The sequence below is a fragment of the Melanotaenia boesemani genome, chromosome 8, assembly GCF_017639745.1.
Source record: "Melanotaenia boesemani isolate fMelBoe1 chromosome 8, fMelBoe1.pri, whole genome shotgun sequence".
Classification (NCBI taxonomy): Eukaryota; Metazoa; Chordata; class Actinopteri; order Atheriniformes; family Melanotaeniidae; genus Melanotaenia; species Melanotaenia boesemani.
In genome coordinates, this window is record NC_055689.1 from 1,717,432 (window position 1) to 1,726,987 (window position 9,556).

Here is a 9,556-nt window from a genome sequence, read left to right on the forward strand (position 1 = left end):
AAATGAAAAAATAACTCAAAACAAAAACAAGTGTAAAAATAATAAATTGCTGTGGAAATAAATAATAATATGGGAATAAAACTAAAGTTGGCAAATAAAATAGATTAATAAATGGATAAACTGATAAAAAAAATATTTAAAATGACATGTAATTATTTATTTCCACGTTTATTTATTTATTTATTATGACAGTTTCGGCCTTCCATAAAACAGGACTGATTAAGGGAATCTAGAGGACGGGTTTTTGTCTTTGTCCTGTCACACACTCCTTACCAGTTGGTGGCGGTAATACACGTCACATATGTACGTTGTTTGCCAACCGCCAATAAACAGCAGAGAAGAGCAAGACGCAGAAGAAGAAGAGTAAACATGGCGTCGCCCTGTAACAGCGGGGAACGTTAGGTCAGCTCTATAATAACCACGGTAATCCTGTTCATGTTCACACCGATCAGACTGCGGTTTTTCCGGTAACATGTTTCCAGAAACAGCTCAGTGTCTGAAAGCGGCCGCTCCGTTATTCTCTCACAAAGTCGTTTTAAAGGCTCTGAAACGTCTGTCGGCTCATGGAGGAGTCAGAAACTCGCAGGCCCACAGGCACTTCGGTGTTAGCTGCTGCTTGACAGCCAAGAGCTGTCCTCCGCCAAAACCCAGGGAGAAGGTGGAGATCCCCGGACTGGAGATGGTCACATACGCGCAGAGGATGCACTACGTACCGGGGCTGGCTAAGCCCGTTCTCCCGCCGTGGGAGAAGGATCACAAGGACCCAAGATACTACAAGTCTCCTCCAACTCACGAGATGCCTCTGTACAAGGAGAAACCGTGCTTTATGTTCAATCAGAGGACCAATGTACTGGAAGGTAAAATTTCACCCACAAATATGAGTACTTTTCCCAGGTGGGCTGGAAAACGACTGTAAAGATGTAAACTTGTGTGAATATTAATTGTACTAAACCTCATTTCATCAACTTCCCACCACTCTCTGTCACAGGTGTGCGTCAGGCCGCTTGGCTGACCAAAGCCAAGATGACGCCAGGTTTTCCTCCTCACCTCCTCTCAATGGCAGAGACCCCTGAAAACCAGCTGCCAAATCAGGATGAGCGCGTGCAGAACGCCATCAAACATGCCCGGTTCTGGGACACCACAGAGAACCGACCAGCGAAAGAAAAATACAGGTAAGAACAGAAAGGTGTCGGTCGACCTGCTGTCATGGTTTTACATGAGTGGTAGAAAGACCTCCATCAGGACCAGAACCAGGAAGGAAAATCTGCATCATTTTGCCGGCCGCATGTCAGCTGTTCTCCTCCACACTGCCCCCATGATTTCCAGTAATATTGCTCCATCTTCTGTGGCAAGCGATGGATAGCTAAGCTCCCTTAAAATGGACCAGATTAATATATATATATATTGATAACAATAGAATAGAAACATTGGCAGTTCATATGAAGACAAACAGTATTTATGTTTCTATGTACTTTATGGGTACTTTGTGCATCACTTTAGATGAAAGAGTCTGCAATCTTGTAAAGCTTTACAGTTACTGCTTACTCAGCGGTACCACTGAAACGGGCCACTTCTTAAACATGACGTTTCCGAACCATTTTGTTTATGGCAGACACCATAATGCTAAATCTGGAGGTTCAACAACAATGAACAAACATACAGAACCTATAGTATTAATCATTTCTAACACTTATAGCCTATCTACGTCCACAAAACTGTCTGAAAAACTGCATTTACATGTGCTAACTCTACTGAATCGGTATAATCACAGCCTCCAACAAATGATCAGATCCATAACTGTCGTTGGGATAGAAGAGATCGGTAGCATGCCACCATTTACATTAGAATTATGATTGAAAAACTTCATACTTACATCTGTACAAAATAGCCTCCATCTGAACCAGTACTGCTGAGTTGTTGGCTGCCATTATTCAGCTCAGGAAAACTGGTTGAAAGTTCCTCCCCTTCCGCTACGTCGGCTAGATGGCGTCCGTTTAGTGTCCATCGTTTCACACTAGATTTTTGGCCAAGTTTAGAGCAGCATCTGGGTACTTTCAGTGCACTGAGTTTTTACTGAAATTTCAGTGTCAACTCACTAAGCACTTAAATGTAGTGTTTGAAGTATAGAAGTACGTGGATTGGGACACACCCCCTGTCTTTGTCTTTAAGACATCTTTGTAATCTAACAAACTGGCTGGTTTCATCCGGCTTCATAGACGGTGAATCATCCACATAGCAATGAAAGTTTTTTCCATGCTGTCTCATGATATTACCAAAGAGAAGCACTTGCATCGTGAAAAGTACTGGTCCAAGAACAGAACCCTGAGGAACTCTGGTGGGACGAAGACTCATCGTTTACATGAACAAACTGAAATTTATCAGTTAAAAATCACGTAAACCAGCCTAATGCAGTTCCTTAACTCCCTATGACATGTTCAAGCCTCTGTAGCAGAATGTCCTGATCCATGGTACCAGACGCAGGACTGAGATCTAACAGAACCAGTTCAGACAGGAGTTCTTTATCTGAGCCATGAGGAGATCCCTGGTAACCTTCACCAGGTCTGTTTCTGTGCTATGGTGAGCTCTAAATCCCAACTGAAACTCGTAAAACTGACTATTTCTGATCAGATGGGCATAGTGTCGAGTTGAGACAGTTTTTCTAAGACTTGTAGACAGAAAAGGGAGGTTGGATATAGGTCTATAACTAAAACTCCTGGATCAAGAGAAAATTTTCCTAAAACAGTGACAAATGACACATTATATGTTTACAAATGATCAATTCCAACATTATACACTTATCAAATTACTCGATTGTCCCTATTTCCAGCCTGGGTAATGTTTTTGAAGTTTCCAGCCTGATATCTTTACCTGGTCCTGCTGTCCTTGTCTTTATTCCTTAGCAACACTTTGCTGCTCAACCTGCTCCACCTGTGTGCATCTCTACGCTCCAGCTATCCTGCCATCGGACGAAGGATCCTTGCAGAGAACTACTCACTGGCAGCCACTTGGGAAAGAGGTATGACATCCTGGTTCTCTGGCATCACTCATCCAGAAACATACAGTTGGTTAATGCTGCATTCTTGTGGTTCAGGTGAGGATCTGTTTCAGGTCCGGGGTCTGAACGGTTTGCTGCACAGCAGCATGGATCCACTCCCAAGCGTGTTTGGGAAAAAAGAAGTTTCAGAAACATCAAATCACGCCCTGGACACCTTCTATCCCATCTCTCCCACCATCGACCTTCAGAAAGTCAACGTGTACAAAGAGGAGATGAACTGCACAGGTGAGCAGATCCTCATTCCCGATGCCCGTCCAACCGGAGCGTGCTGCGTTCAGGTTCCCCCTGAGCTGCAGAGTCCAACTAAGTTAACCTTTCTGTGCTGAACCAGGTTTCAGGGACGACTACCCTTACCCTCATGCCCATACACTGTACTTCTTGGAGTCAGCTGATCCTCGCTGTAAGCTCCGCCCAGAGCAGTTCAGAGCCAAGATGGTCATGTTCACCTTTGGGAACGCTCTGGCCCGTGCACACAAACTGTACGGGGTGAGGATATATGCACACACACATGTACGAAGTAAGACCTGTTGTACATGATCCCAGTTAATCCTTCTCTCTCCATGTGTTAGACTCAGCCGCGTGTTTTAGACCATCCTATAACCGTTCAGGCAGTGGGGACCAACGGGAGAATTTTCCAGTTTCTGGTTTTCCAGCTCAACACTACGGATCTCTCAGGAGACGATGGCATCAAGAACCAGGTGGGCTCTGTGTGTGAGAGGATGAAATGTTTTAATACGTTAGCTTGAGCAGGGATGTCAGCGACCTGCTGAGAGAGATGAAGTTAAACATCAGGAACTGCGTGAAGCACCGCAGGGATGAAAAGATTCCTGCGCTGGGCCTTTGCGATGTACACAAAGGATGATTCCACTGCTTTTCTGGGGACCATGACCACATCAAACCAGGTCCTGCTGAACAACTAGGAGACTTGGGATGCTCAGATCTGGACTGAGTTATTCTATAGAACCAGTAGATTCATTAACACAGACCACATCCTGTTTAAGATTACAGCATACAGGTCGACACTGGTGCCACCTACAGACCTGTGTTGGTATCACCGTGTAAATTTGTAGTCTGTCCAGCATCAACATGGCGGATCGGTTGCTATGAAACGCAGCAGTGTGACACGTCTAGAAGTGAAGTAATTTAAAATGATAGGGTCGGTGTTAAAGCAGAAAAAAAAACTTATTACCTAGACTAAATTATTTATGGTGAGAATCTCACTGTTGAAAGCATAAAACCACACATGGTTTCAGCACAGGGAACCGCCGAGTCATGAGACCGAATCCTGTCCGCTGATTGGCTTCTAAGGCATGCATGAGGACTTTCATGCGCCTCTTCTTTACCGTTTCTTGTACCATCGTTTTTTTTCGGAGACAGTATAAATACTCGATAATCGTCAAAGCAACATTTACGATACTATTGTAGGCAATGTATATCGCCCAGCTCGTCCGTCCGTCCGTCCGTCCATCCATCCATCCATCCATCATCCATCCATCCGTCCATCCATTCGTCCATCCATCCATCCATCCGTCCGCCTATCCATCCATCCATCCATCCATCATCCATCCATCCGTCCATCCATCCATCTATCCATCCATCCATCCATCCATCCGTCCATCCATCATCCATCCATCCATCTGTTTCATTACTTTAATCCAGGTTTTTACTCATTGTTTGAATGAAGTCTTTAAATGTGGGTGCACCTGTTAAACCAGTCCAGTTAAACCATTTCACATCACTAGAAGAGGAGTTGCTTTCAGTTTCTATCCTGACTTTCCAACAACAATGCCAGGACACTGTATCCTGCAGATGATGGAGGACCACTGTTTCCAACAATATGAAATAATTAGATTCCTTTCTTCTTTGTGATTGGACGGCAGACATCATCATCCTTGGTGAAGAGTAGCGTGTGCACTGGGGTGTTGTGTTCTTACGTAACGCAGGTGATTTCTGTATTTTCTTCTCTGCCGTCTACAGATGTGGCTGGACGAAGATGTTGAGCTGTATGAATTTGCAAAAGTCCGACCGTTCATCAAGAAGAAGCAAGTAAAGGTACGATGACACCTCCTGTCTGTCCCCACTAAATTCCTCCAGACACTCACCTGGTTTGTTTACCAGCTGTGCATCAGGTGTTAGAGTGGGGGGGTCTTTTTTTTACTCCAACATGCCTGAAGGTGTGTGACCATAGAGAATAAAGTGCTGCATGTGTAGTGTGTATATATGTAAGTGTTTGTGTGTCTGGGTGAATAATAAAAGCAACCTAAACCAGGTTAGAGGAGCTGTGGCTGGGTGGGGAATGATGTGGTTTCTCTCTGCAGGTACCAGCCGGTCTGGCAGGATACAAGCCGAAAACTTTCTCCAAGTTTCTGGCCCTGTACCTACACGGAGCTGTGTAGGACTACTGGTTTCCTCATGGATCCGGATACGTGTTTAAGGCCCTTGTCAGCTGTGATTGAAACTCTTCTCAGACAGCAGCAACGTGATGGCTTTATGGACAGTTTGAGCTGACTGAAACCATGACTTTTCCCTTCGCTGCCTCCATCTGTGAAAGAGATCATCCAATAAAATCAGTCTGAACATGGCGTCCTGTATTGATTTAAGTATTTATAGCTCTGTCACTCATTGATAGGTGCAGCTCCAATTCCAACAAAGTCAGGTTTCTGTATACTGTAAATAAATCCAGAACCTCATCAGATCATATTTTATTCCCAGTAGAAGATAAACATATCATTTAACTATTAGATGGAAATTATGAGCTGATAGTGAATCTGATGCAACAACACATCTAGAAAAAGTAGTTCCAGGGTGATGTTCGGCATGGTGTAAAAAGTAGTTCCAGGGTGATGTTCGGCACGGTGTAAAAAGTAGTTCCAGAGTGATGTTCGGCATGGTGGAAAAAGTAGTTCCAGGGTGGTGTTCGGCACGGTGTAAAAAGTAGTTCCAGGGTGGTGTTCGGCACGGTGTAAAAAGTAGTTCCAGGGTGGCGTTCGGCACGGTGTAAAAAGTAGTTCCAGGATGATGTTCAACACGGTGTAAAAAGTAGTTCCAGGGTGATGTTCAGCGCGGTGTAAAAAGTAGTTCCAGGGTGGTGTTCAGCACGGTGTAAAAAGTAGTTCCAGGGTGGTGTTCAGCACGGTGTAAAAAGTAGTTCCAGGGTGATGTTCAGCGCAGTGTAAAAAGTAGTTCCAGGGTGATGTTCAGCATGGTGTAAAAAGTAGTTCCAGGGTGATGTTCAGCATGGTGTAAAAAGTAGTTCCAGGGTGATGTTCAGCACGGTGTAAAAAGTAGTTCCAGGGTGATGTTCAGCACGGTGTAAAAAGTAGTTCCAGGGTGATGTTCAGCATGGTGTAAAAAGTAGTTCCAAGGTGATTTTCAACACGGTGTAAAAAGTAGTTCCAGGGTGGTGTTCAACACGGTGTAAAAAGTAGTTCCAGGGTGATGTTCAGCACGGTGTAAAAAGTAGTTCCAGGGTGGTGTTCAACACGGTGTAAAAAGTAGTTCCAGGGTGATGTTCAGCACGGTGTAAAAAGTAGTTCCAGGGTGATGTTCAGCATGGTGTAAAAAGTAGTTCCAAGGTGATTTTCAACACGGTATAAAAAGTAGTTCCAAGGTGACGTTCAGCACAGTGTAAAAAGTAGTTCCAGGGTGATGTTCTGTGCGGTGTAAAAAGTAGTTCCAGGGTGATGTTCAGCATGGTGTAAAAAGTAGTTCCAAGGTGACGTTCAGCACAGTGTAAAAAGTAGTTCCAGGGTGATGTTCAGCACGGTGTAAAAAGTAGTTCCAAGGTGATTTTCAACATGGTATAAAAAGTAGTTCCAAGGTGACGTTCAGCACAGTGTAAAAAGTAGTTCCAGGGTGATGTTCAGCGCGGTGTAAAAAGTAGTTCCAGGGTGGTGTTCAGCATGGTGTAAAAAGTAGTTTCAAGGTGATTTTCAACACGGTATAAAAAGTAGTTCCAGAGTGATGTTCAGCACGGTGTAAAAAGTAGTTCCAGGGTGATGTTCAGCACGGTGTAAAAAGTAGTTCCAAGGTGACGTTCAGCACAGTGTAAAAAGTAGTTCCAGGGTGATGTTCAGCGCGGTGTAAAAAGTAGTTCCAAGGTGACGTTCAGCACAGTGTAAAAAGTAGTTCCAGGGTGATGTTCAGCGCAGTGTAAAAAGTAGTTCCAGGGTGATGTTCAGCATGGTGTAAAAAGTAGTTCCGGGGTGACTTTCAGCATGGTGTAAAAAGTAGTTCCAGGGTGATGTTCAGCATGGTGTAGCATTTCTTCTTGTAACATGTCTGGAAACGTCTGGGAAGTGAGGAAACCAGTTGCTGGAGTTTTAGGAGAGGAATGTTGTCCCATTCTGGTCTGATGCAGGATTCTAGCTGCTCTACAGTCCTGGATCTTGGTTGCTGGATTCCTGCTTCCATGATGCTCCAGATGTTGTGTATTGGTGAAAGGTCTGGACTGCAGGCAGGCCAGTTCAGTAGCCGGACTCTTCTCCTGTGAAGCCATGCTGCTGTGATGGATGCAGGATGTGGTTCAGCATCGTCTTGCTGAAATCTGCAAGGTCTTCCCTGAAAGAGACGTTGTCTGGATGGGAGCAGATGTTGCTCTAAAACCTCCATGTACTTTTCAGCATTGATGGAGCTTCACAGATGTGGAAGCTGCCCACGCCATAGGCACTAATGCAGCCCCATCCCATCAGAGATGCAGCTTTTCACCTGTCCACTGATAACAAGCTGGATGCTCCCTCTCCTCTTTAGTCTGCAGGACACGCCGTCCATGCTTTCCACAAACTAGTTCACATCTTCATCCAGGCTTCCACTTTGCCTCAGACCATTTTAAATGAGCTTTGGTCCAGAGAAGATGGAAGAAGGTTCTGGATTCACTATCAGCTTATATTTTCCATCACATAGTGAAATGTCTCAGATAATAAAATGAATAAAACATGGCTTCGTGGTTGATAAATCATTACTTTCTGTTTTTATTTACAGTTTACACAGCATCACACCTTTTTGCATTTGGGAAAGTAAGTTATCCTTTAGGGTCTGAGGTTGCAAATATCAGCTGATATTTTAGTGCTTTTCTTACTTCATCAAAAAGTAAAATTGAGTTTTAAAGATCAGATCAATGACTTTCTTCACCAACCCATGTTGTAAAACAGGTCCAGGTTCTACTTTGGGTCAGCTGTGTGGATACCTGCAAAACCACGAACAACTGATGTGGTTTCTCTGAGATAATCTCATTTAATGAGACATTTTCACCCTGGAAATAGGAAGATGAATGTCAGTTGCGCAAGATAGGTGTTTTTTTTTAGCCCAGGGGTGGGTCCCAGCAGGAATAAACAGGCTGTGAGGGGATCCCACCACACCACGACCTGCTTTACGGCAGAAGCCAACAGAACCCACAGGTCGACAGTAAAGAGCTTTATAATAGACATCCATGACAGAACCGAGCTCAGAGAAACCGGAAATACCAGCGCTTTTCATACTCGCCTTGCTTTTGATAATTGTAAAATTACCCAAAGCTAGACGTGAAAATACCGGAAGTGGGTTGTTTTTTTCCTTCAGAAATAAAGCTTAAATGATCAAATAATTCCGTGTTCACCTTAAATCTGCTTTTATGTTAATTATCAAAATTCTGTTGTTTCTAATGTTTTTGTTTTCCTGTTTTGTCCGGATTCATTCTCCTCATTCTTTAGTTGTCTTTCTAGTTTGACCATTAAAACTCTACAAATAACTTTAGTTGTAATCACATAAACGTCACTCTTTCATTGTAATTACGTTGAAATTTTCTTGTTGAGGCCTCAATAGACGCGCACGCACACACACGTTAGTTTGGGGAAACAGGAGAAAACGGATCATGTTTTTATTTTGAAAGGAACTTCCGGAACACCAGCCGTAATTTGTTTTTCGTGTGTTTGGTTCGGACTCAGACTCTGTGCCTGGACCTTGTCAGGTTAGTAAATCCTGCTGAGAATAACCAGTTTAAACATTGTATTGCAGTGGTAGTTAAGAAATGTAACTAGTTAACTAGTGTTGGGATTACCAGCTGTTTTAAACTGCAAATGTTTAGATTTGCACGAGCAGCCACTTCCTTTTTGAGATGTTGGCATCAGTTCAGAGAGAGATCTGTTATGCCATGCATATTTAAGTTAGTGAGGAGATAACAGGATAGTTGTTATAAGATCCACAAGGTGTGACAGCAGAGCGCGCGGACAGGTCAGGTTTGTTCGACAGGAGGACGCAGCAGTTTCTGTTTACTGAGAGATTCAGATACTGTGTTGAACAACGATCCATCAGACAGGTGTCAGTCAGATGTGGTTCGCTGTAGAGTCCTGGCTTTGTGTCTGTGGTTGTGAGGAAAAATAAAAGTGATCAATGTGCAGAAAACTGTCGCCATGAATCCACAACGAGAGCATTTATACACCCTCCTAATGTCAGGCCGCCAGTCCTCTGCTAAAGTATCAGATGTGTTATCATCCCTGTGGGGCTGTTCGCTTTGCAGCATTTGAG

The 9,556-nt window shown here is 43.8% G+C and overlaps 2 protein-coding genes across 3 annotated transcripts in view; both read left to right on the plus strand.

The window, feature by feature from the left end:
• The first annotated feature begins 328 nt into the window (after positions 1-328).
• On the plus strand, positions 329-5,637 carry mrpl37 (mitochondrial ribosomal protein L37). Its single transcript, XM_041993326.1, has 8 exons — positions 329-857; positions 989-1,172; positions 2,901-3,016; positions 3,092-3,280; positions 3,387-3,541; positions 3,625-3,753; positions 5,033-5,107; positions 5,374-5,637. Exons 1-8 carry the CDS (start codon positions 473-475, stop codon positions 5,449-5,451), a joined length of 1,311 nt encoding a protein of 436 aa, XP_041849260.1. The 5' UTR covers positions 329-472; the 3' UTR covers positions 5,452-5,637.
• Positions 5,638-8,948: 3,311 nt separating this feature from the next.
• LOC121644575 (acyl-coenzyme A thioesterase 11-like) overlaps positions 8,949-9,556 on the plus strand; it is a 47,974-nt gene continuing 47,366 nt past the window's right edge. For both annotated transcript variants that reach the window (XR_006011294.1, XM_041992623.1), the window contains exon 1: positions 8,949-8,999. The gene's annotated coding sequence lies outside the window, so the exon portion shown is untranslated. The remainder of the gene's footprint in view (positions 9,000-9,556) is intronic.

Excerpts from the sequence above, each read along its gene's own strand:
- mrpl37 (XM_041993326.1), top strand. The coding sequence starts at position 473 with ATGTTTCCAGAAACAGCTCAGTGTCTGAAAGCGGCCGCTCCGTTATTC. Across the intron at positions 1,173-2,900 it reads CCAGCGAAAGAAAAATACAG|CAACACTTTGCTGCTCAACC; the intron begins GTAAGAACAGAA and ends TTTATTCCTTAG. Across the intron at positions 3,542-3,624 it reads GTGCACACAAACTGTACGGG|ACTCAGCCGCGTGTTTTAGA; the intron begins GTGAGGATATAT and ends TCCATGTGTTAG.